The sequence below is a fragment of the Natrix helvetica genome (assembly GCF_964273705.1).
Source record: "Natrix helvetica genome assembly, chromosome: 4".
NCBI classification, from domain to species: domain Eukaryota; kingdom Metazoa; phylum Chordata; class Lepidosauria; order Squamata; family Natricidae; genus Natrix; species Natrix helvetica.
In genome coordinates this window covers 50,918,625-50,946,366 of record NC_138550.1, presented here as the reverse complement: position 1 = coordinate 50,946,366, position 27,742 = coordinate 50,918,625, and the positions used below count along the sequence as shown (strand labels likewise).

General features: G+C 40.7%; 1 protein-coding gene across 1 annotated transcript; it reads left to right on the top strand.

The window, feature by feature from the left end:
* The first annotated feature begins 6,665 nt into the window (after positions 1-6,665).
* LOC309391075 (A disintegrin and metalloproteinase with thrombospondin motifs 1-like) lies at positions 6,666-27,360 on the top strand. Its single transcript, XM_081951147.1, has 9 exons — positions 6,666-9,340; positions 12,849-13,195; positions 13,816-13,948; positions 15,386-15,553; positions 17,240-17,526; positions 18,129-18,312; positions 18,397-18,569; positions 26,157-26,332; positions 26,605-27,360. The coding sequence occupies exons 1-9, from the start codon at positions 8,737-8,739 to the stop codon at positions 27,191-27,193; spliced, it is 2,661 nt and encodes an 886-aa protein (XP_081807273.1). The 5' UTR covers positions 6,666-8,736; the 3' UTR covers positions 27,194-27,360.
* The last annotated feature ends 382 nt before the right edge of the window (positions 27,361-27,742 follow it).

Genomic DNA, 27,742 nt, shown 5'->3' with positions numbered 1-27,742 from the left:
GTTAAAATCCCATCCTGTACCTTCCTTCCCACAAGCTATTCAACCCCGTGTGATCTTTTAGCAAAACATTATTCATTCTGTTATAGAACACCTATTTTTAGATTCAAAGTTATGTTTTTTGTAGCTATTTCCAGAGAAAGGTCAATGGTAGTACGGCAGATTTGGTTTGATAAATTACAATAATCCACATTTGTAATGACAACTTGCTAATACTGAAAGTGTATACATAAGCACACCTGTGTGCCTACCTTCCATGTCCTAATATTCCTTTGTATTCGAATTCATTTCATGTATATATTATCATGTTTATACTTATATCTGTTATCTAATTCATGCTTGATGAAATAATAAATAAATAATAAACAAAATAAAATAATAAAATAAAATAAAAAAATAAAATAAAATAATAAAATAAAATAACTAAATTAAATTAAATTAAATAATTAAATTAAATTAAATAATTAAATTAAATTTTAAATTAAATTAAATTATTAAAAATGTAATCTTCCACACTATCTACAAGCATCCAAAGAAGTATAGCGTCAAAATCAAGATAAATACTTTGTCAGGCCTGCAGAGGTTCCTTTAAGAATCTTTGGCCTGCCACACTTTCTTATAATTTCCTATGTGTTTCAATAGTGTAGTAGTTGGGAGGGGGGAATAGAAAGGAGTAGGATTGTGGAATGTATGTTGTCATTCTTTTATAGAAGCCAAGGTCATCTTTTGTCTCCGCACCTCGACACCTGACCGGAAGCAGAGGGGTGTAGATGCCAGCGTGGAAGTTGATGATTGGAACATGTGATGAATTATGGGGTGTGGGGAAAGATATGAACTTTCAACTGGGTGAACCCACAGGATGTAAAATAGAGTTGAAATTTTATAGCATAATGCCAACATGTCTGTCTTATTAAATTGGAGCTTTAGGGATAACTTTGCCTTGGAAAATGATTTAATTCTGCATGATATTTGGAACGCTGACATACTTCCTCTTCTATGTAGGTCAAACTGCAACTAGAATATTGTGTATAGTTTTAGACATTTCACTTAGGAATATAATTGACAAACTAGTGTCCCCAGAGGAGAGCAACCAATATAAAAAAGTGCCTGAAAATATATGCAGGGACCTGTTGGAGGTGTGGGGTATGTTTAGATAAGGATTTGAAAAAGAAAATACTTAGAATAGGAAGACATAACTGTCCTCAAATAAGTGAAGGGTGGTTATGAAGAAGACAAAATCTACAAATTTGCAAAATTTTCAGGCTGTAAGGTATTATACAATATAAGTGATTTATTTTCACACTTAACCGTACAAGAAGTATACTTCTTTAGTAAATACAAGATGGAATCATAGTCCAAGCAATAGCCACAAATGAAAGCCCAGTGCTTTGAGAATGCATACAATACATACACCTACGACCTTCGCAAAGTACAACACAATCCTCTTTTTCTTGTAGTTAAAATCCCATCCTGTACCTTCCTTCCCACAAACTATTCAACCCCGTGTGATCTTTTAGCAAAACATTATTCATTCTGTTATAGAACACCTATTTTAGATTCCAAGTTATGTTTTTTGTAGCTATTTCCAGAGAAAGGTCAATGGTAGTACGGCAGATTTGGTTTGATAAATTACAATAATCCACATTTGTAATGACAACTTGCTAATACTGAAAGTTATGCTTTCATATATTGTATTAGTGATTGGGGTATCAGTAAAATTAGAATGAAAGGAAAAGTAACACATTTGTAAATTTCAAATAACGTTTCCTGGGATACAATTTCAGAGGAAGCCATCAACACTTAGATATCATTTTAGCTTGTCTAGTGTCCAGGCTTCCTGGAAAATCCAACAATTCCCCCTATCCTGTCACATTAGAGAATAAAAATAAGATATGGTGTCCCTGATTTCTCCTTTCCCCTTCCTCTTTTGCCTGATTCCTCTTTCCACAGCCTAAATAGTTTATTGGCTCTTCTCCATCACATTTGTGCTCTCACATAACCCCTTTGTAGACTGTCACCTGAAAAGTTGCAAAATATGGCACGTATTTTGAGACTGTAGGCAAATAGCATATGATCTCCATGTATAATAAAAATGATTAGTTAATTTAACCTGGTTTATGTTCTACTCCTGAGAGTCAATTTGATATATTGGTTAAGGAATCAGACTACAGACCAGGGACTATTAGTTCTCATCCTGCCTTAGGCACAAAACCAGTTGGGCTATTTTCTCTCAGCCCTGAGAAAGAGGCAATGGCAAACCACTTCTGAAAAACCATGCCGAAAAAACTGCAACGACTTACAGGCAGTTTCTTCCAGCAGTCTTCTATTCCAATAATTATTGACTGTAAGCCAGGGGTGTCAAACTCACATCGTCACAGTGGCATCATGTGATGTATCAGGACTTTTCTCCCCTTTGCTAAACCAGGCATGGGCGTGGCCAGCGTGTGATGCATCTGGCCCCTGGGCTAGGAGTTTGACAGCTCTAAGCAGATTACATACCCTATAATAATAATAATAATAATAATAATAATAATAATAATAATAATAATAATAATAATAATAATAATAATAATAATAATAATAATAATAATAATAATAAATATTTATTTCTTAGCCGCACCCTCTCCCGAAGGACTCGGGGCGGCGTACAATAAAACATATGAAATAAATATATAGACAAGACATACATATTACAAAAACATATACCAAGACATGTACAAGGAGGTCGGCTAATGAATAAAAACAATAAAATACAATGTTTAGAAACCCCTAAATAATTGAATACAATTAAAATACCCAAATAAAAACCCGTCAGGAGCGATATAGTTAGATCAAAGTTGAGCCAGGCCAGCTACTTGGAATATGTCTGTTTGTTTGTTTACTGGATTTATATGTCCATAAATAAGGTTTAAAAAGGTTAAAGTTATGTTGCATATATAATATACCTTAAAACCAGGTGTTATTTGTAGCAATACAGTATTTCACAAATAAGTTGTATCCACAAAGAATCATTTCTAGAAATAAGACTAGCTTATAATAAACCTAGATGCACACATTTTTTGCAGCCATTGCATGCATTCCATAACCAGGTGTTTTGAACTTTTTTTAACCTTAAGAACAGATGTGCCATTTGATAACTGTAATTTAACAACTGGAGCCATAGGATATACAGGTGAAACTCAAAAAATTTGAATATCGTGCAAAAGTTCATTTATTTCAGTAATGCAACTTAAAAGGTGAAACTGATGTATGAGATAAGACTCATTACATGCAAAGCAAGATAGTTCAAGTTGTGATTTGTCATAATTGTGATGATTGTGGCGTACAGCTCATGAAAACCCCAAATCCACCATCTCAGAAAATTAGAATATTACATGCAATCAATAAAACAATGATTGAACATAGAACAATATTGGACCTCTGAAAAGGTCAGTACTTGGTTTGGGCCACTTTTGCAGCAATTACTGCCTCAATGCGGCGTGGCATGGAAGCTATCAGCCTATGGCACTGCTGAGGTGTTATGGAAGACCAGGATGCTTCAATAGTGGCCTTCAGCTCTTCTGCATTGTTTGGTCTCATGTCTCTCATCTTTCTCTTGGCAATGCCCCATAGATTCTCTATGGGGGTCAGGTCAGGCGAGTTTGCTGGCCAATCAAGCACAGTAATTCCACGGTCATTGAACTGGGTTTTGGTGCTTTTGGCAGTGTGGGCAGGTGCCAAGTCCTACTGGAAAATAAGTCAGCATCCCCATAAAACTCTTCTGAGGAAAGAAGCATGAAGTGCTCCAAAATCTCCTGGTAGATGGCTGTGGCAACCCTGGACTTAATGAAGCACAGTGGACCAACACCAGCAGATGACATGGCTCCCTAAATCAACAGACTGTGGAAACTTCACACTGGACTTCAAGCATCTTGCAGTGTGTGCCTCTCCATTCTTCCTCCATACTCTGGGTCCTTGGTTTCCAAATGAGTTGCAAAAGTTGCTCTCATCAGAAAAGAGGACTTTGGACCACTGAGCAACAGACCAGGTCTGTTTTTCTTTAGCCCAGGTAAGACGCTTCTGACGTTGTTTGTTGTTCAGGAGCGGCTTGACAAGAGAAATACAACATTTGAAGCCCATGTCCATGTGTGTGGTGGCTCTTGATGCACTGACTCCAGCCTCAGTCCACTCCTTGTGAAAGTCCCCAACACTTTTGAATGACAATCCTCTCCAGGCTGCGGTCATCCCTGCTGCTTGTGCATTTTTTTCTTCCACACTTTTCCCTTCCACATAACTTTCTATTAATGTGCTTTGATACAGCACTTTGGGAACATCCAACTTCTTTTGCAATTACCTTTTGAGGCTTTCCCTCCTTATGGAGGGTGTCAATGGTTTTCTGCACAACTGTCAGGTCAGCAGTCTTTCCCATGATTGTGATTCCTACTGAACCAGACTGAGATACCATTTAAAGGCTCAGGAACTCTTTGCAGGTGTTATGGCTTAATTAGCTGATTAGAGTGGGACACTTTGAGCCTAGAATATTGCACCTTTTCACAATATTCTAATTTTCTGAGATTGTGGATTTGGGGTTTTCATGAGCTGTAAGCCATAATCATCACAATTATGACAAATCACGGCTTGAACTACATTGCTTTGCATGTAATGAGTCTATCTCATATATCAGTTTTACCTTTTAAGTTGCATTACTGAAATAAATGAACTGTTGCACAATATTCTAATTTTTTGAGTTTCACCTGTATCTTCAAATATAAAATTCACCATAATTTTTTTTTTTTTTACTGTGAGCATTAGGAAGAATGTGTCACAAGTTTACATTCTAAAATTCTTTCTAGACAAAGGACAACAAACTGAACTTAATTCTTAATTTTGTCCCAAACATTATCAATCATTATGGACTTCACTTTCAATTTAGGCCATTGCTATTTTGTCAGCCAATGTCATATTCTTCTTAGCTCAGTTTCATGTAACACACAGAAAACACTATGTTCTTTATCTGAATCAAAGCATCTCTGACAATAAGTATTCTGTTTCCATCTGAAAACACCAAATGAAGGGGAGCTCACAATTTCTGGAATCTGATTCTATTATCAAAATGTTCTTATTGTTAGGGTTTTTTTTTGTTTTCTAACATTGAGCTGGTATCTGTTTCTTTTAAATGAAATCCATTATTTTGTGTTCTGCGCTCTGTAACAAAAAGAACATATTTTTTCCTGAGTGAATTGTTTCAGCTATGATATTCCACATCTTCACCTCTCAAAATAAATATGTCCATATCCTTCAATTTCTCTTCAAGAGATTCACATTATAGTCCCCTGATCAACTTTTGCATGAACCAATTCCAGTTTCTCTGAATTCTTCTTCAAATGTGGTGGTGAGAATTAGACACAGTATTCAAACTGGGTTTGAGTCTGACCAAAACAAAATAAAGGGAAATATTTACTTCTTATGGTTTGGAAACTATTACTGTTGATACAGTGTAAAATTACTTTTGCCTCTTTCACAGCCCGTGTTGCTATTGACATATTCAATTACAATAAACCAAGGTTTTTTTTTACATATATTGATAAGTATGCCTCAACAGAAATGTTTTTTGTGTTATTTCCTAACAGAAGTTTGTACTTTTAAATTTCGTATTTTCCAAGTGTATTTACCTTATAAAATAGCTTTGAAATTCATTTATATTCTGTTAGGTGTCCTAATTGCGTGTCAGCTGCAAATTTCATATTCTCCACCTCTCCATTCAAGTTATTATTAAAAATTCTAACGAGTACAGGACCCAGGCAGGAACTTGTTGCTCTCACTATTTCACAGCAGTGTAATGTGAAAATATTGATAAGCACTCTTTAAGTACTATTTTCAAGCTAGATGTCTATCCATTCAATTACCATGAATTCAACACACAAATAATTTAACTGGAGTATCATTGGGTGCTTTATCAAATATTTGACTAAATTAAAACAATAGGTTTACTTTGGCAAGACTTTTTCTTGACAAATCCAAATCTTTATTACCTGCAGCTGCTAGCCATATTACATACCTTTTCTTTAATTTTCAAAAAGTTTATTTTTAGTATCTTTCATTAACTTCAGCTCATTTTGAACGTTGATGGTCTTAGTCCTATCCTGCATGCATATTGCTTTCTTAGTGTTCTGGCCTTCTTTATATATCTTCTTTTCTTGTAGAATATAAAATTAGCCATATTTTCCCTGATTTTTTCTTAATTGGAATTATACGCAAATGTACATTTAGTATCTCCTTTAAAAAAACTCATCCCACTGAACTTACTAAAGTCAGCTTTTTGAAGTCCAATACACTCAAATTTACTTTCCTTTAAATCAGTTACACCTTAGACCAAATAGTCTCCCAGATATAAAAGAAATCATAGAAATAAAATTCTATAACTTAAAGACAGAACCATACAACATTATTTTAAGAGTGTCAATGTACACTTTCAACAACTGCTTTGAACAATTTTGGTGGTCCAATGCAGCTGTTCTTCTATTTTATATTGACTCAAACTCATCAACAGGGATTCAGATCCTGTAAAACAAAAATAATTCCAACTTGGTGTACCCCCACCCACTGCTTTGTATCATATTCTTAGCTATACCATTTGTTTGAGGATTAACATTTAAGTAATAATAAAGTCCTCTTTTTCAGTTGAAATTTTATTTAGGCTTAATATTACAAGTGGGATACTGATTCAATAATTTACTACATAGAATAAAAGCCTGAGAGAATAAAAAATTCTAGAACTTATTTTGGTATTTTAATTTTCTATTTATTCAATATAATATTCAGTGTTTAATATACTATTCGGCAAAAGGAACTGCTGAAATGGCCATAGAGAATGATTTCTTCAATGATTTTTCCAAACTTGCTATGCTTTCACAATGCTATAACAATTATGCTACTAAATAAAAAACAACTTGAATAATTAATTAGAAACGTATACTAAGAAAGAAACTTCGGAAGTATCATCAAGATCTAGTACTAGTATTCCTCATTTACCTGACTATAATTTGGACCAGCAACTTGGTCTTTTAGAGAAGCAGTCGCTAAGTGAAGCTTTCACGGTGCTTACAATCTTGCTTTTGAGACACTGAAAGTCATAAATGCAGGGATTAGTCACAAAATTACCTTTTCATCACCATCATAATTTAGAATGGTCATTAAATGAGGCAATCCCTAACCAAGGACTACTGTTATTCTCTTTTAAAGCAAGTCGTGAAGGAAGTATTTGCTTTCAGTACTTGTTTTCCTAAATTTTCCTACTGGCTTGAAACATGAATTGCAATTTCTCATTTTGCCATTATAAATCTAGGTAATATTCTACATTAGAGAATCATTAGATTTTAGGAACTGTGGCAAGTAATCTTAGAAAATAGGCAGTTAATGGTGTTATTACTGTTAATAAATGGCCCACAATTGCAGAAGCAGAATTGTTAAGTAATCAGAATGCAATTTCAAAAGGATTGGTGACCTTTGAAATTTTGGCGGTCAAAATTCAATTGCATTCACCCTTCAGTTCTTCATGACCTATTGCTCTAAGGACACTATGGTGAAGATATTAAGAATATATATCTGTCTATTATTGTTCCTATATTCATTTAGGAAGGATTGTTCCTTCTGCCTTTATTCCAAGAACACTTCCTTTTTTGCCTGTTCTGCTAGGATGTAATTAGCTAGGTGCTAGGTTGACCTAATCCCTAAAATGTCCTGTAAATAAACATCTTCCTGTTTCCATTATAAAATGTGCCCGACTAATCCTTGGTCAGGTTAGATTGCCATTCTTATAAATGTTCTCACAGAGGGATACTGCTTCAAACATTCCAACAGAATTAAGTATGATATGAAGAAGTTCCATAATGCAAAGGCTGAGGCAACTGATCAGCTAAATAAAGATTAGAGCAGTGGTTCTCAACCACAATGTCATCATAGGGTGTCTGCAAAGGCTTGAAGAAAGGTTATGACTTAAACCTTGAGTTAAGTCTTGGGGGTCCGTGGCCATGGTCTGTGGCCACCAAAGATATTTAAAGGGAGTCCATGGTGAAGAAAAGGTTGAGAACCATTGGATTAAAGGTGGGGGGAGCAAAAGACTTTCAGATATAGCTCAAGGAAAGTTTCAGACTGTGGAGAAGCTGGAAAAAGAAACCGCAGCAGCAACTTGAGTTGCAGAGGAGCGTAAGCTGTGCTGGGGGAAAGAGTAAAAGTACTGCCAGGCAGGGTAGTTTTGGGGGAATAGTAGCGTGAGCGGGTAAAGAAGAAGCAGTTATCCCCCCCCCCCTCAACTTATATGTTCTCTCTTCGGGCAATCTACGGCTGATCGCCAGAGAGGCGGGCAGGGGTACCGTTGCCGCGCTGACTTTACGCACAAATGAGCTCAAGCCGATTCCCACCTCCACGGCAGAGGGGGGGTAAGGGGGGGCGGACCTTCTCCTTATAAGTGCAAGCGCGCGCTGCCTTCGTTTTCATACTCGAGGCCAAGAGCCGAGGCTCGCTTTATCTCTAGTTGTCCTTCAGGACTTTGCCAGTGAATTCAGGGCGCGGAAGGAGCCCCTGCATTGCTCTTCTCCGCCTAGGCCGTTACAAGCAGCGCATTTAGTTCGGGCTCTAAAGGGTTCGGCAGACGTGCTGCAAAGGCGCCATTTGCTTGCCATTTTCAACGTTTTCAACACTCCACATCGTTAATTTGTTCTTTATTTCCCCCTCTTGTCGCCTCGCGCCCTGTGGTGCAGCATGAAGGGAGCTAAGGCATACCTGGCGCTGAGCACGCTGTTGCTCTCGCTGGGTGCTCGAGGCGGCCCTTCTTCGCCCCGAGAGGAGGAGCTGGTGGTGCCCGTAAAAGTGGATTCCCAGCGAGCGGCCGACGAGCAGTTTTACCGCTTGGACGCCTTTGGCGAGCGCTTCAGTTTGGAGCTGAAGCCCGACTACAGCTTCTTAGCTCCGGCTCTGACGTTCCAGTATGTTGGCAGCCGCCCCCGAGGCCGGAGGGAGGAAGAGGAGGCGGCCTACCAAAAGCTCGGCGCGAACTTGGCCAGCTGCTTCTATTCCGGCACGGTCAATGGGGATCCGGCCTCGGCCGCAGCGCTCAGCCTCTGCGACGGGATCCGCGGCGCCTTCTACTTGCGCGGCTCAGAATATCTCATTCAGCCAGCCAACGTCTCCCAGGCTGCAGAAGGGGAGCAGTCTCAGCTCCACCTCCTGAGCCGTTCTCGGCAGAGCCCCGTCCCCCGTGGCAGCGGTGCTAAGTGCGAGGTGCCCGACTCCGACGAAACTTCGGTCTCCGAAGGGCGGCGGCACCGAGGGGAAAAGCAGCAGGCGGACTACGCGACCCGCGCAGGTATTACTGTCCCTGCACCGTTCCTCTCTTTGTCGCCCTTGTCCGAGCAAGGAGCATAGCTCTTGGGAGCAGCATTGACGATGCTGCGGGGCACGCATGCGCTCCAGACGCAGAGCTTTCAATGCGTTCGGAATGGTCCAAAAATCACGTTTCGACGTGCTGCTATTGGTCACTCTAAAAGATGAGGTCATAAATGGAAGCGTTTAAAAAAAGTACTACATTGATGTGAATTTCATGCCTTTTCATGTTGGAAAGTGGTGGGATTAGGGGAGTTGTTGATTCGGGGTATCTATGTTAAATTAGCGATTTCTCGAATCCAGCTATTTGGAGGGAAGTCGAATATTTTGATTGCAATGGACAGTATTTCCCAATAGTCTCAGGCTAAGGATTTACGAATGGGAGCAAATCCGGTGAAATACGTGGGATTAACTGTCTGGAGATTCTCAGCCATACAGGTCATAGTTGTCCCAAAGGTGCTTTTTCAAGAGGCAGCTGGATTTTCTTGGAAGACGTTTCGCTTCTCATTGCGCCCCCTATTGGACCGGAGTGCCCTGCGCACGGTCACTCATGCGCTGGTGACGTCTCGCCTGGACTACTGCAATGCTCTCTACATGGGGCTTCCCTTGGGACGCATCCGGAGACTGCAGCTAGTTCAGAACGCAGCCGCGCGGGTTATTATGGGAGGTACACGTTACTCCCACGTAACACCTCTCCTGCGCGAGCTGCACTGGCTACCTGTGGCCTTTCGGGTGCGTTTCAAGGTATTGATCACCATCTTTAAAGCGCTCCATGGCAGTGGGCCTAGTTACCTGCAGGATCGCATCCTACCACACACGTCCCTGCGGCCTATCCGCTCACACAGAGAGGGGCTCCTCCTGGTGCCGTCTGCTGGTCAATGCCAGCGGGCGACACCTAGGAGTAGATCCTTCTCTGTGATGGGCCCAACCCTCTGGAATGACCTCCCCCCTGACATTCGAACTACCACCGACCTCCGTTCCTTCCGGCAAAAGTTAAAGACTCACCTATTTCAATCAGCTGGCCTGGCACTTTCTTAGTTTTACCTCCCGGGGATTTATTCATTTTAATTGGGTTTGGGGTTTTAAAAGTTTTTATTATACTGTATATTATATTTAATATTTATTATTCCATGTACAGTCTGTAACCTCCTCCACCTACCTACTTATTTAATTATTTAACTGTTTTGCATGTATTTTATAACGTATTTTAGTGACTGTACACCGCCCCGAGTCCCTTTCGGGAGAGGGGGCGGTCTATAAATATGAATAATAATATAATAAAAATCTTCAGAGCTGAAGAAAAAGCACCTTTGAGACACGTGGGATTAGCGTTTCTCTATAAACACAGGAGAAGATACTTAAAGTGAAGAAGTCTCGGGTGTGAGGCTGCCTTAGGCTAAATAATGTTTGACATACGATTAGTGAAAGACATTTTGTAACAAACATTTCAGACTTACTGGTTGATGACAGCTTGTGCATGTCTACTCCAAAGTGGTCCTTCTGAACCTGTATTTTGTGAGATGCACTTAAAATGAGATTATAATACTTAATGCAATAAGGAAAATGCAGTCCAAAACAAGAATGCCCTACATGGAAAATGTGTGCCTGAATTTGCATCATATGGCTTACTGAATTCACCTAGTTATCTGGTGCAGTGCATATATGTTTCATATATATGGTCTGTGTATTCATGGTAAGCTGAAATATGATTAGCTGGTTTATGGTTTAGATTGTTGAATCATACTTTGATAGTGTGAATACTGTAGTGTGTAGCTGTTTAAAGATAATATGAAAATACACTTGCAATCAAAGGGATATATTTTCTCACTGAACATAATGTAATGTCTACTTAGAATGACACTGAGTTAAATGCAGCAAAAGAAAGAATACATAAGATTCTACTGTTGTTATAACATTGTCAGTCAAAGCGCAATTCAGTTAAAACTTGGTTTGCATGTCTCGGTTTACAATGCTCTACTCACTCTTAATTAGGAAATTTGGAGTTATTCTGCTCTCTCTAATTACTTTCAGTTCCATTGGTAAGTATCAATACCTAGAATCTAGACCCTAGTTGAATATCCCAAGGGGATTATTTCTCTACTATTTTACATTGTAATTTCTACAATGTTAGGTTTTAGATCTACCTAGCATAATAATCACTAGAGCTAGTCTCAAAAAACTAAGCAAATTTGGAGTAGCTCGGGGATATATATATAAAGTACTCCTATATATATATATATAGGAGTACTTTGCCATAAAAAATCCTAGAAGGCAAAGTACTCCCATATTTTTGGCAAGAAAACTAGACAGATGTGTTCAGGTAGTCATTCGAAGGCAAGTTCAGTTCAAAGAGGACTTTAAAGCTTTTGGTTCTATTCATATAAAGGTATCATAAAGTTTCTTTAATCTGATGCCTTCTATATATATTTGATTCCAACTTCCATAATTGATAACCATTGGCCGCTTCCGCCTTGTTGGAATTGCAAAAAATATTTGCAGGATGCTAGCTTGCAGAATACTTGGAATTAAAAATGTGCAATATTTACCAATTTTGGAACAGACGATTCTGAAGATCTTTATGCTAAACCCCATCTAGATTACGCTGTTTTAGGATGCTGTTTAGTGCTGATTCAAGGACAGTCCACTCTCAGATCCTCTTGAAATCAACTTTATTATTGTACTGGCTTCCCATGCAGAAAGCCACAAACATAAGATCTTAATATGTAGGATTTTTATGTGACAACAAACATGTTTTTTATGGGAAAGCATATCTTTCAAGTACTGTAATTTCTTTTTAACAGAGAAGTCTTTTTCAAGTTGAACTGCATTCTTGATTAATTCATTTAACACATCTGTGTAGTTACCTCAACAGCCAAATAGAAGTGGTTTACTACTCCCATTCTTCCAGCATGATTATTTTTTTAGTTCCCAATCAATTGATGTCCCTGAAGAACTCCCATCCAACTTCAGGCCAGGCATAAACCTTGCCAGACCCATCCAATGGGACACCTACATAACTGAAGTACATTTCGTTGTAGCAAGTTGAAACTCCTTTCTATTTGATTACTAAACAGGAACTGGAAACTGGAGAAACAAAGGGGGGTATTTCCGTTTCCATGCCCTTGGGAAATTTTGGATCAGATCCAGGCAAAGTCTTTCATTTCAGTAATTTTAATATTTAAGGAGGATCGCTATGAAAATGTATTGACAGCAGCAATGATTCATGTTGAAAATCCTCAATGGAAATATTTCTTTATAAGCAGTCTGAGGATTTAACCCTTTCTAGTAGGGTTAACATTCATTACTATTCTTTTAAAACTTTTTAAAAAGTTTTATTTAAAATGAATAAAAAAGAATGGGCTGTTTAGATAATCTTTGTGATTCCCATTCTGGCTTGGTAGTGGTTGATGATTATAATTTGCCAGTTGTATAAATACTGTTGGGAAATATTGGTAATATATATTTCTTACATTTTGCTTTTTTTAATATAGAAAATAGACGTATAAGGAAGAAAAGATTTTTGTCACGCCCCCGCTATGTGGAAACTTTGCTTGTAGCAGACAAATCTATGGCAGATTTCCATGGCAGTGGACTGAACCACTACCTTCTCACACTCCTGTCTGTGGCTAGTAGAATGTACAAGCATCCCAGTATCCGGAACCCTATTAATTTGGTGGTGGTGAAAATAATAGCCATCTATGATGAGCAGAAGGGGCCTAATGTATCTTCCACGGGTGCTCTCACTTTAAGGAATTTTTGTAACTGGCAGAAGCAACATAATCCTCCCAGTGACCGGCACGCAGAACATTATGATACTGCAATTCTTTTTACCAGACAGGTAAGGCGAAATATGGGAAAGACTGGATATTTATAGGTTCCAGTTAATGTAATTTGAACTTTCTTCAAGCAGTAGATTCAAAAATACTTCTTTTACTTTTACATTTTTTAATTTGAAATATTTCAAAGAGCATGTCAAAAGTGTGGTTTCTTGGTATGAGCTGGTGCCATAAATTTAATTTGTTACACCTTTAATAGTGTTATTAAATAGTGAACAAAAATATTTGTTGAGTGTTTGATTAGGAAGCTTTATTGTTGCATGACCATGAACATCCAGTTTCTTTCAAGCATTAAGAAGAGGTTTCAAGTCTCTCCCTTGACAAATAGCTGTAAAAATTGAGTAGAGACTATTGTTATCATGTAAAATGTGAGATAATGAAATAGTTCACTTAAATAATTCATCGAAATAGTACACTAAACATCTGTTGTAGCTTGGTTGTAATGATACTGCAGTCATTATCATCTGTTCCTAATACTACTTCCATATTGAATGACTTTTTTTAATTTTTGAAGACTGTTATGTTATTTCCATTATGAAAGGAATATTGCCAAAATAATTTCATTCTGTCAGACAAGCTCCTGACCCAATTAATAATGAAAGTACATATTTTCTTCTTATAGGATCTCTGTGGTGCCAAAACATGTGACACTCTTGGGATGGCTGATGTGGGAACTGCTTGTCATCCAAACCGCAGTTGCTCTATCATAGAAGATGATGGCTTGCAAGCTGCTTTTACAACCACTCATGAATTAGGTAATTGAAATTCAGGGGAAATTGAAATTCAGGGGAAATTTGTGGCAAGCTTATTTGTTTTAAAAAGCATGCCTTATCCTATTGGTCTGCAGTTAAGGCTTCAACTCAGTTGTTTCTTGCAGTTACTGTGGTCAAGTTCTCACCATGGTGCCTAGATTCTGCCATGTCAGACAAAAGTATTGGCTTCAGTCATTGTGTAATAAAATTTCAAATGTACGAAATCTAGATTGAGGCAAAAGGTTAGGCCATAACCTTTCTCCTAAACAGTGATTCTCAACCTCAGCGACATTAAGCTGTGTCAATTTCAATTCCCAAAGCTGGCTGGCGAATTCTGGGAGTTAAAGTCCACATATCTTAAACATTTTGAAGTTGAGAAACACTATCCCGGAATGTCCCAGAGGTTGTTTTTTTAATGCATAGTCATTCAGGTATATTCCACTTGTAGTATAAAGCATCAGAAGTCCAGGTTTTACCAACATTGGGACAAAACTATGAGCTAATTTTTTTTCAGTATATGTGAAAAGGACTACTGAATATTGTAAAGAGATATTTTTCAGTGGCAAAAAGTAAATTCATTCAGGTTTCAGAGGGAAAGAAGTGACTGAGACTTTTAAAGTACACCCACACAAATCTTGTGTGTTAAATCGAAACCTGTGTATACGATTTCTAATCACAGTTTGAGGTCAGAAAAAAAACTGAAAAATCTTTAAATTATCATATGGAGTAAAAGAGGAGGTGAACATTTTTGATATCAGTTCTTACAAGCGAGCATAAAAACTCAGTGCTTAAAATAAAATAAAATATACAATATAATATTAAAGTATGTCTATAAGATTTTAATACTACTATGATCCATCAGACTCCAAGCAATATACAATTAAAAATGCATGATAATGCAGTAAATTATATAATAGTTTACAATATAATTACATAATATTACACAATATATTACATAATTCTTCCTGCCTAATCGGGATTGGACTAGAAGACCTCCAAGGTCCCTTCCAACTCTATTATTCTATATAACAATCAACAGTAGGACAGTAATAGCTTCAAACAAAAATTATATTGTCATGTCACAATCAAACCAGAATTAGTCTCACAGTCCTCCAAAAAATCCACTCTTGACAAATTTCCATAACTCCATGAAAGTAAGGGCCACTTATGGACCAACTATTCCATGGAAAGCTATCATCCAAAAATGAGATCTTCAGCATGATGATTGAGGGACTTCAGCTTAATCTATCTGAGATAGAAGGCATCAAAGGCACAAAGGCCTCAAACCATATAAATAGAAGACAATCAATGGCTTGAATAGAACTCGGAATAAAATATTAACTAATGGTGGTGTCACATAGCAATGAAGTCCAACTAGTAAGTTCCCATGCATGTTTTAATGTGTGATGAGTTCATCACTTTTTTCTCTTCTTTTTAAAGGCCATGTGTTTAATATGCCACATGATGATGCAAAGCAGTGTACCACAATTAATGGTATAAATAGGGATTCTTATATGATGGCATCTATGCTTTCCAACTTGGATCTAAGCCATCCGTGGTCTCCATGCAGTGCATACATGATAACTACCTTTTTGGATGATGGTCATGGTAAGTTTTAAACATGCTGCTTATATTTCTAACAGAATTCCATTCAAAATGCTGGATTTTAATATTAGAATTAATTGCATTAAAATATTTTAAGTATTTTCAAATCAGTTAGAATAACATTAAATTGCAGCCACACAAATAAGATATCTTGTGGCTCTGTCCCAAGAAATTTATTTTAGTCCAGAAGAAGTGAATCATAGCTTCATGGGAAAGACTAATACAACTGATGACCAGTGATGACACCCATAATGCAAAGTGCACCCCCACATGCACATGCGTGCATACATACACACACACCCCCATGCGTGGCACTGCTCACCTCCAAGCTGAGCTTGGTATTTCCTCCCGGGGGCAGGGAGGAACTGGAAGTTTGAAGTCTTTCCTGGAGCCTGGGGAGGGCAAAAACGGCCTCCCCCAGAGGCCCTCCAGAAGCCGGAAACAGATCGTTTCTGAACTTCCAATAGGCTTGTTGGGCCTGTTTTTCGCCCTCCCCAGGCTCCGGAGGCTTTTCTGAAGCCTGGGAGGGCAAAAACGGCCTCCTCCGGAAGCCCAAAAATCACCTGGCTGGCATGCGTGCCGGCAGATATGGCTCCATGTGCCACCTGTGGTACATGTGCCATAGGTTTGCCATCACGGTGATAGCATAATAATTTGCATATAAATGGCTGGATTACTAAATATTAGAAGGCTCGGACTTAGAATCATAGGATTGGAAGGGACCTTGGAAGTCTTCCAGTCCAATCTCTTGCCTAGGCAGGAGAACGTATTGGATCCTAGACAAATGTCTGTTCACTCTTTTCCATATCTTTCCCAAATGCCATAATGATCTGTTTCTTGGAAGCATTGGTCTAACCAAAAAGAAAGGAAATGCCTGGGTGATAAAGCTTGCCACTTGCTTATGTTCAAACATAAGTAGCAATTTAATGTTTGTAATGAACTATCAAAATCTTCCAAACTTACTTCACATACCTTATTTTTCGGAGTATAAGACGCACAGATTTTGAAGAGGCAAATTTAAAAAAAAAAGTTTTTGCACTCTGCAGACCTCTCAAAAATGGCCTGTTTTTCACAAAAACGGGCCCGTTTTTTGTTTTTTTAAAGGCAAGAATAGCCTTTAGGAGGCCTGTAGAGTGCTCCTGGGGGGGGACCCCAAAAACGAGCAGAAAACACCCATTTGCAAAAGCACGCCCTTCCCCCCCCCCCCCCCCCCCCCCATGGCATAGATAGCCTTTAGGAGCCTTATAGAGTACTCCTGGGGGCTGGGGAGGGGCAAAATTGAGCAAAAAACAGCCCGTTTTTCGCTCATTTCTGCCCTCCCCAGCCTCCAGGAGCTCTCTGAAAGCCTCCTAAAAGCTATGCACGACCATTTTGGTGAAGGGGACAAGCTTTCTGGAGGCAAAAAAAATGCTGTATTCAGTATTTAAGATGCACCCAGATTTTCAGCTGCTTTTTTGAGGGAAAAAGGTGTGTCTTATACTCCGAAAAATACAGTAACTTTATATTTGTAAACATTCTTTAAATTTAAACCAGAAAAGTTAACAGGCTAAAATTTATCTTGTGAATTCACGAGTCAGGCATTTGAATAAGATATATTCTAATTTCTGTCATTTTTCAAAGAGTGACACCACAATATTTAAAAGAAAAATACTCAAAAGTCACAATATGGTTTTTCTTTGTTATTTCCAGGTGAGTGTCTGTTGGACAAACCTCACAAGCCATTGCAATTTCCTTCTGATTTTCCTGGCACAACGTATGATGCTAATAGACAGTGCCAATTTACATTTGGGGAGGAATCCAAACTTTGTCCTTATCCTGCTAGCACATGTACAACTTTGTGGTGTACTGGTACTTCTGGTGGAGTGCTTATGTGCCAAACCAAACATTTTCCCTGGGCAGATGGTACCAGTTGTGGAGAGGGAAAATTGTGCATGAACAGCAAGTGCATTAATGAAACAGACAAGAAGCTATATGATGTAAGTCATGTGCTTGCAGTTGAGTAAGATGAAAAATATTCTGAATTACTCAGGTTTAATTTTTAATTTAAAAATGTATTTTTTTTAAATTTTCCTTTTAAACTTTTATTTAATAAATATAAAGTGAGTAAAATTTTGAAGTACCATTTGATGACTGTTGCAGAAAAATGTTACCAAAACAGTGTTTAAAATTAATTTGCCATTCAGTACTTAACAATAATGTATAAACATAACAAGTTATTATAAACCGTTATTGTTTCTGTTTTGATGATCTACCCTGGAATGATCTATAAATGAGAAAACATTTTGTACCTCATATTTATCAGAAATACCCACTATATAAGTATTGAAAAGAACTTTCATTAGATTCAACATGCATTAGTTATGAGTAAAAGTACATAGGATTTATTTTTCTTCTCTAGTTTTGAATAGCATGAAAGGGTGTTGCTTTACCTTGAAGGCCTAAAGCACCACAGTTATAATACATGTTAGGTAAATAATAGAATCATAACTATTTCTAAATTTTATGTCACCCTCCTCTTGTAAAATGCTTTTTCAAGTTGTTTTAGTATGCACATTTGTTTCCCTGTTTTGAATTGTAGACCCCTCTTCATGGAGCCTGGGGCTCATGGAAACCATGGGGAGAGTGTTCAAGAACATGTGGTGGAGGGGTGCAATATTCTGCGCGAGAATGTGATAACCCAGTTCCAAAGAATGGAGGAAAGTATTGTGAAGGCAAGCGTATGAAGTACAGGTCCTGTAATATTGAAGATTGTCCAGAGAATAGTAAGTTTTACATTATTTTATAAATGCAATTATAAAATAAAACATGAGGCTGCTGAGCCTGAACAATGTCTTCATAATTTACAGGCAAAACTTTCAGGGAGGAACAATGTGAGGCTCACAATGATATTTCCAAACCTTTTGGAGCTAGCGTTGCAGTGGAATGGATACCTAAGTATGCTGGAGTCTCTCCCAAAGATAGATGCAAGCTGGTTTGCCTTGCCAAAGGCACTAGATATTTTGTTGTTCTTCAACCAAAGGTGGGTACAAGTGCATGTGATATACATCAAACATTTTTATGTGTGTTCATTAACTTTGACCGCTTGTAGAAATGATGAATGAAACTTTCTGTAATAAGCAAAGTAACATTTTATATCCGGACAAAGTTGGACACTTGCTGCCATCAGCTGTGATCATTCTTGGTATTCTAACAATGTATAGTATAATTACTAAACATTTTACTTCCAAAAAGCACTCAAACACTTTTGATTTGGTTTCTATCATGAAGTTAACTAACAAAGCAAGTATAAAAAGCTTAAAAACCTAAAGAGATATTTTTTCATCACACACAATATCAATTGGTTTGATAATCACTGAGGTGGTGGTGCGAAATGCTTCTAATTCAAATTGTTTTGAGTATTAAAATATCCTAAGTTCCAAATCATTGTTTCATGATCAAGTGTTTCAAGCTTGAAGCACTTCTGAAGCAATTAAGACAGTCCATTTTAGATGCTAAATGAGTTGCCTTTCTGTCAAAATGCAAATTGGGCATTTGCAATATTAACATAATTAGGTTGGTGGTGAAAAGCTACCAATACCCTTAAGAAATTAATAAAAAAACAGATTACTGTTTGTTTGTTTTATTCAAGAGTTGTATTTTTAGTTCTTTTTTTAATGCTTCCACACAATTTTAGGCCACCAGGAGCTGCTGTTGCAAGATGGATAGTCAAATCAATCAGTATAAATATTATGTTTTTTGTGATAGAAAAGCTAAGACATCCAGATCTTGTTTTGGTCATGGGGGATATAAAGACACCTACTGAGAGTTGTATACCCCAACCTAGTTTAATTCCCATTTCTTGTCAGCCTGGAAAAGGTTGACTCTAACAAGATAATTGTTAATTATTTTTTAATCACCTCTTAGACACTTTACATGCACTTAACTACATCTAGCTCCTCAAAGCAGGAATTTTGCTGCTTGTTCTCACAATACTTGTTCAGTGGTATGGAGAACTATAAATTTTCCATGGCGCTGCTCTGGAGAGTCCAAAGAAGGGTTAAACACAGCCAATCTGCCCAGAACTGAATTGAAAACTTAAGCCACGCCTCTGGTGCTGACTATCCTCAGATTTTTTCAGTTCAGCTAGCCCAGTGGATGCGCTAAAATTTTTCTCCAGTTCTAAGATTGATTCCTTCGACTCTCCAGAGGAAGAATACCTTTTAAAACGGTGTAATTAAGGATTTTTTAGAGCAGGCTGGTGAGTTTTAAATTAAGTTTGTTTTTTTTCCCCCTTTTTAATTGGTTTTTTTCTCACCCTTTCGGCTCTCCTGGAGTCCGGGGCTTTGCTCTGGCTCCTCGAAGCCGCAGGCAGCTGTTGGGGGAAGCTCGTGGGTTGGAGTGCCGACGCCAGCGGTGTTGGGGCACCCCTACTGGGGGCCGATTCCCGCTGGAAGCCCTCCGTTGCAATTTGTGCTTCTAGCAAGTCAAATTGCGGCGTGGGCTTCCAGGGCAGCCATTTTGGCTTCTTCCCTCTTCAAATTTGGCGCGCAAAGCGGTGAGTTCCGGCTGCCATTTTGGATTGCGCAACCTTCTGTTTCTACTTTTAAAAGTTTTTTGCCGCAGCTGCCTGGTGCCTGGCTCTTTGCAGGAGCCGCGTGGAGTCAGACTTGGCCGGTGTGACTGGTGACCTGGGCCCCAATCCAAGCAAAGGATAGCGGCGTGGGATCGTGGCCTGCTGGGTCGCTTCCCTTACTCTCCTGCAGGCGCTGGGAGCGAATTCTGCTCGCGCCTAAATTCCAAGCTACTTCAGGCCTTGCAGTTTCTCTGTCTCCTCAGGAGCATTGTGCTGCGGTGGGCTTTCTGGAGGTGGTGAGTGGTGGTTTTCCCATCCCCCTACTGTCCCAACCAGTGATTGTTACCATGGCAGATCAGGCCCCTGAGAGTTCTGAGGGTGTCTCTTCCAGAGCCCCTGTAAGACAGGCCGGGAAAGCCAGGGAGGCCATTAGAGGGAGTAAGCCTTACTCCAGGCATGGCCCCAAGCAGGACTCAGGCCTAGACAAAGATGCATTAAGGTGACAGAAGGCCTTAGAAAAACAGTTTTCCAAAGCCCAACAGCAGGCCCAATCTTCCCTTTCGGTGTCTCCTGGGGAGCCCTCCAGGGAAATTCCTCCAGCCCAGGTAGGCCCCATTTCTGATAGTGAAGAGGAAGGGGATTCCTTGGCCATGGCAACTTCTCCAGGCCATTCCATGGCTGATCAGGCTGATCTCTTTGCCTGTCTCTCTGATATGGAGGAGGGACCAGCTCCAATGGGGCCCTTAGCCCCTCAACAGCCGATCTCCGGGCCCACTCAAGGGGTTCGCCCCATTGAGGACCAAGGGCCTAATTTATCCACTGAAATGCAGGAAATAATTAACAGGGCCATTTCCCAGGGCATTGAGGCAGGCATGCGAAAAGGTGGCAAGCGCACTCGCAAGACCCACCATTTGCAACACCAGGAGGATTCCAGAGAGATGACTCCTAGCCTTCCACCCCCGTCCCTGCATTCTTCAGTGGCCTCCGATGAGTCAGACTGGGAGGAGGAAGAGGATTTTCTTCCTAGGCAGGAAGCTGAATTCTCTGGGGATGAGGCAAGCCCCGCCAAAAAGCCGGCCTTTTCAGGCTTATTTAATTTGGATAATTTCAAAACCATTTTAGATAAGGCTAAGATCTCAACTCGCATGGGGTTGTAGACCCTGATGATCTATCTGGGGATCTCTTTGAAGAACCCATTTCGGTCCAGGAAATAGTTCCTGTGCCCAAGATGTTCCTCAATTTAGTTCAAAGACAGTGGGCGCAGCCAGCTACCATGGCTACCCCCAGCAGCCATGACAAGAAGCTATACACGGTGGATGCCAGCCTGGAGGAGCTGCTCAAGCTCCCTCCTATCGATCCCCCTGTAGCGGCTCTTACCTCCTCTTCTGTGCTCCCTCCTGACCTGTTGGAGGGGCTCAAGGCTGAGGACAAGAGAACCGAGACTGCTTGTCACAAGACCCATCAGGCAGCTGCATGGGCTATTAAGTCCTCCGCTTCGGCCTCCTTTTTCTCCAGGGCTGCTCTCCTGTGGCTGAGGCAGTTGTTGAGGAAGATACCTGCCAAGGACGTTAAAGTCAGGCAGGATATCAATAAGATCATGGCAGCCACAGAGTACACTGCTGATGCCACTCTGAATGCTGCTAAGTTTGCCTCGCGTGCCCTAGCGTCTAATGTTACTTCCAGACGCCTCCTGTGGCTTAGGCACTGGAATGTGGATATGCGATCCAAATGGAAGCTTGTTACTGCCCCCTTTAAAGGGGACAAGCTGTTTGGTGAGGTCCTTGATCCAGTCCTTGTGGAAAACAAGGACAAAAAGAAAGTGATGCCATCAGTCACCAAGAAGCCTGATCGTAAAGGTCCTGGCTCTTACAGGAGGCAGGCCTTTCGGAGCAATGAGCCCTCCACCAGCTCCGCCCCCTATCATCGGGCGTATCCCCAGCAGGGTGAGCGGTCCCAGGACCGTCAGTCCTTTCGAGACAGAGGTCGCCAGCAGCCCTTCCCCAAGCGGCCATTTCGGGGGGGCTCCAGCTCCCGACCCTTTAGGAGGTATAAATGACCATCACAGGTCAGCTCCCATAGGAGGGCGGCTGCAGTTGTTTCACGCCAAATGGGAGCAGACCATGTCGGACCAGTGGGTTCTTCAAACGGTCCGCATGGGTCTCACTCTAGAATTCTGGTCCCCCCCTCCCTGCCACTTTATCTGGTGTCCACTTCCCTCAGGGTTAGTCAAAAGATCCCTCATGGAACAGGAGATAAGGCACCTCAAGGAGATCAGGGCCATAGAGCCTGTCCCAGCAGGCCAGGAAGGAAGAGGGTTTTACTCCATCCTGTTTCTGGTCCCCAAAAACTCAGGAAGGTGGAGGGGGATATTAGATCTAAAGAGGTTCAATCACCACGTGACATATCGCAGGTTCAAGATGCAATCCCTCCAGTCCATCTTGGGGTGCATCAGACGAGGCGATATACTAACCTCCATAGACCTCAAAGAGGCCTACCTCCACGTCCCTATCCGCAAAGCCCACCGCAAGTTCCTGAGGTTCTTTTACGCGGGCCTCCATTACCAGTACCGGGCCTTGCCATTCGGCCTGTCATCGGCGCCCAGGACATTCACAAAGGTTCTCGCAGCCGTGGCGGCTTTTCTACGGTCACGTCCGGTCAGACTCCACTGTTACCTGGACGATGTTCTCATTCTGTCATCATCGCATCAACAAGCTGTCAGCGACCTAGAACACACCATGCAGGCGCTCCGGGACCATGGGTTCACCATCAACCTGGAAAAAAGTCATCTCGTTCCCACGACCAGACTGAAGCATCTAGGGGCCGTCATCGACACCACTTCGTGCACGGTATCCCTGTCCCCGGAAAGGGTGTCCAGTCTTTGGGAGATGGTCGTTCAGGTGCAGCGGTCACGACTAGTCAAGGTGGTTCAGCTCTCACAGCTCCTCGGCAAGATGATCTCGTGCCTGTCAATCGTGCCTTGGGCGAGACTTCACTCCCGTCCCCTTCAGTGGCTCCTGCTTCCATATCAAAGAACAAATGAAAGCAGCTCAACAAGACTGATTCCAGTTCCAGCAGAGGTACGTCGCTCTCTAAAGTGGTGGTTGTCTCCGGCCCTGTTAAAGGGGTCGCCATTCAAGGAGCCAGTCAGGCTCACCATCACAACGGATGCCAGCCTGTTCGGTTGGGGGGCCCACTGCCACAACCAGCTCGCACAGGGCAGGTGGTCCCCTTCCGAAGCCGCTCACAGCATCAACTGGCTGGAGCTGAGGGCAGTCAGGCTTGCGCTCAAGCGCTTCCAGAGCACCGTTCAGGGCCACCACGTACGCATCATGACAGACAATGTCGCCACCAAGGCGCACATCAATCGACAGGGGGGAACGCGCTCCAGATCCCTGATGAAGGAGGCGGAGCTCTTGGGTCGATGGGCGGAGAGGTATCTTCTTTCTCTTCAGGCGGAGCACATCTCGGGCACGAGCAACACCCAGGCGGACTGGCTGAGCAGATCCACAGTCGACCACTCGGAGTGGCGTCTACATCCGCTGCTGTTCCAGCAACTGTCCCAGAGGTTCGGCCTCCCGCTGGTGGACCTGTTCGCCACCGCGGCCAACGCGCATCTTCCGCGGTTCTTCACAAGGTTCCACGACCCGAGGGCGGAAGGAGTCAACGCGCTGCACGGCCCGTGGCCAAAAGGTCTGCTTTACGCCTTTCCCCCGCTACCTCTTTTTCCCAGAGTCATCAGGAAGATCCTAGCAGAGGAGGCGGAAGTGCTGCTGGTAGCACCGTACTGGCCCAGGAGAACCTGGTTTGCAGACTTAGTGAGTCTTTCGATCACACCACCGTGGCGGATTCCTCCACAGGACATCTCTCTCAGCCAGGGGGCCCTTCAACATCCAGAGCCACAGTGGCTGCAGCTGGCCGTCTGGCACTTGAGAGGGATCTCCTAAGCAGAGGCAAGTTGTCAGACAAGGTGATTGGCACCATCCAAGCGTCACGACGGCAGTCCACGACACGCATCTACGACGCCACTTGGAAATCCTTCGCCAGTTGGTGCACTGCTCATGGTACGTCTGCGCCCCTTGCTTCGGTTCCTATCATCCTGGACTTCCTGCAGGAAGGTTTGGACAAGGGCCTGGCACCTAACACCCTGAGGCGCCAGGCGGCAACCCTGTCAACCATCCTCTCAGTTGAGGGCTACACATCTCTTGGCCGGAATCCGACCATCCGCAGTTTTCTCAGGGGAGCGACCAACCTGAGACCCCCAGTGGTCCACAGATACCCATCTTGGGATCTCAGTGTAGTGTTGCGGTCCCTCATCGGGCCCCCGTTTGAGCCCATTAAGACGGCCAGTCTCAGACACCTCACATTCAAGACGGTTTTTCTGGTCGCTATCACGTCTGCTCGTCGCATATCGGAACTGGCTGCCTTGTCAGTCAGAGAGGACTTGTGTCTCATTCGTAACGACAGAGTAATCCTGAGGCTGGACCCTTCCTTCATTCCGAAGGTCAATTCCTGGTTTCATCGGGCGCAGGAGGTGGTCCTTCCGGATTTTTGTCCGCATCCTCGGCACCCGAGGGAAAAGCGCTGGCACATGCTGGATGTGCGCAGGACTATTCGCAGATACATCAAGCGCACGGCCAGTTTTCGGAAATCCGAATCTCTATTCGTCTCCTTTCAACCAGCTTCTCAAGGCAAGAAGGTCTCTTCATCTACCATCGGCGGATGGCTGCGAGCCTGCATTGCTCTTGCCCACGTTTTACAGTCCGTTCCTGTGCCTCGCAATATCACAGCACATTCGACTAGAAGCGCCGCCACCACAGCTGCCTGGTCTACACAGGCACCGATTGAAGAGATCTGCAAGGCGGCCACCTGGACTTCTCCGTCTCCATTGTCTGAAATTACAAACTGGACAGTTTTGCATCGGCGGAAGGGGCCTTTGGGAGGCGTGTTCTTCAGGGCATCCATACCAGCGGAGCGACCCTGATGGCTGAGCCTTCCCGCCCTAGTGACAGTTAGCTTGGGCATGTCCCTTCTTTGGACTCTCCAGAGCAGCGCCCTGGAAAATGACCATTGTCTTACCTGAAGGGTCCTTTTCAGGGCGCTGCAACGGAGAGTCCACCCCGCCCTGGGGTCTATTCTCCGCTGGTGTTTGTGAAGTCACAGTGTTGTTTGTTGTTTCTGTTATTGTTGTTGGACTATGTTTGACTTGTTCCATATTAGACTTCCAGTTGAAGTTTCAGCGCACAACTGTTCCACGTCTTCATTGAATAAATCTGAGGAGAGTCGGCACCAGAGGCGTGGCTTAAAGTTTCAATTCAGTTCTGGGCAGATTGGCTGTGTTTAACCCTTCTTTGGACTCTCCCTTGCAGCGCCCTGAAAAGGACCCTTCAGGTAAGACAATGGTCATTTGGATGGAAAATTCTTCTTCCTTCCCAACAAGTTCACGCAGAATTTTTATTTCAGAATTGTTTTCCCAAGTTGTACAATCAATCTATTCCTACTCCAATTTCAGAAATATTTTCCATAATTAATTTTCTTTAGGAGTTGGATATATAATTTGAATATTGATAATACATATCTGTCATGCTGGGTTTTTGTCTAACATGTTTCAGAAGTGGGTTTCTTCTTACTCGATGTCTCCTGGACATCTTATTTTGCTATTTTGATTTTATTTGCATTTCCAAAACAAGATAATTTCAGAAATAGCGTTACATTGTCAAAAGGTACTACATTGGTCACTTTTTATCTTTGTTTATACATTCAGCTAAAACATGGCATTTTTTGGTCTTAATTTATTGAATAAACAGATTCATAAAAATTAAACTTTATAAATACAGTTTATAAGTATAGTTTATAGATAAGCTATATTCACAAATCATAATGAAATCATAATGGCACTATATCATAGCCCACATTAACATAATATATAAACCCCAATGACACTTTGATTTTAAAATAAAATTTAAAATAGATTAACTGACTGGGTTTTGTTCGGTACTTTAAAAATCTAATGATAAACTTTGTATAACTTCTAATCAAGCCTTCCTTGCTTTAAAGGTGGTAGATGGAACTTTATGCAGCCCAGATTCCACTTCAATCTGTGTTCAAGGGCAATGTATAAAAGCAGGTTGTGATCGTGTAATAGGATCCAGTAAGACGTTTGATAAATGTGGCGTCTGTGGAGGCAACGGATCTACCTGCAAGAAAGTATCTCGAATGTTTTCTAATGTCAGGTGTGTTTTCATACTTTAGGAGTTGTTACCCTACTCATTATCATGAAAGACATTTTTTTTTCATTTGAATTGTTTTATGAAATCAGTATAGGAAGCAATGTTTCATATTGTAAATCAACTGCAGGTTGTATGTTAGTATATTATTTTAGTTACAAAGTTATCAAGATGCATTACTTCTTTATAAGATTCAACCTAAATTATTGCGTATGATAGGAGTCCTTCATAATTAAGAGGTGCTGGTATTCAACAAGAACTCTTCTTCTTTCCTGTAGACCTGGTTACCATGACGTTGCTGTGATTCCTGTTGGGGCAACAAACATAGAAGTGAAGCAACGAAATCATAGGGGTACGGGGCAAGATGGAAGCTTCCTTGCAATCAAAGTAGCCGATGATACTTATATTCTCAATGGCGACTATACACTAACAACAATGGAGCAAGATATTACTTATAAAGGAAATGTTTTGAGATATAGTGGTTCATCTGCTTCTCTGGAAAGAATTTGTAGCTTCAGTCCACTGAAAGAACCATTAACAATACAGGTCCTTACTGTGGGCAATTCGTTTCCATCTAAAATCAAATATACCTATTTTATGAAGACATCAACACAGCCGGGTGCTGAGGAGCCTTTCAGTAAGACTGAATCTTTCAATGCAATCAAGGAGACAGTTTTATCTGAATGGATTATTGAAGAATGGAGAGAATGTTCTAAGTCATGTGGTACTGGCTTGCAGAAGAGATCTGTACAATGCAGAGACCTCACTGGACGACCTGCCTCAGACTGTGCAAAAGAACTCAAGCCAAGTGATGTACGACCATGTGCAAACACACCATGCCCACGATGGCAGCTAGGAAACTGGTAATTGTGTTCCAAGACATGTGGGAAGGGTTTCAAACAGAGGTTATTAAAGTGCATTTCTTTTGATGGTACAATTTTGACACATGAAAGCTGTGACCTTTCAAAAAAGCCAAAACATTTAAAGGATTTTTGTAACGTTACACTTTGCAGCTAAACTATAATAGAAATCTAAAGATATATATATGTGTGTGTGTGTGTGTATGTATATATATATATATATATATATATATATATATATATATATATATATATATATATATATATATATATATATATATATATATATATATATATATATATATATATATATATATATATATATATATATATATATATATATATATATATATATATATATATATATATATATATATATATATATATATATATATATATATATATATATATATATATATATATATATATATATATATATATATATATATATATATATATATATATATATATATATATATATATATATATATATATATATATATATATATATATATATATATATATATATATATATATATATATATATATATATATA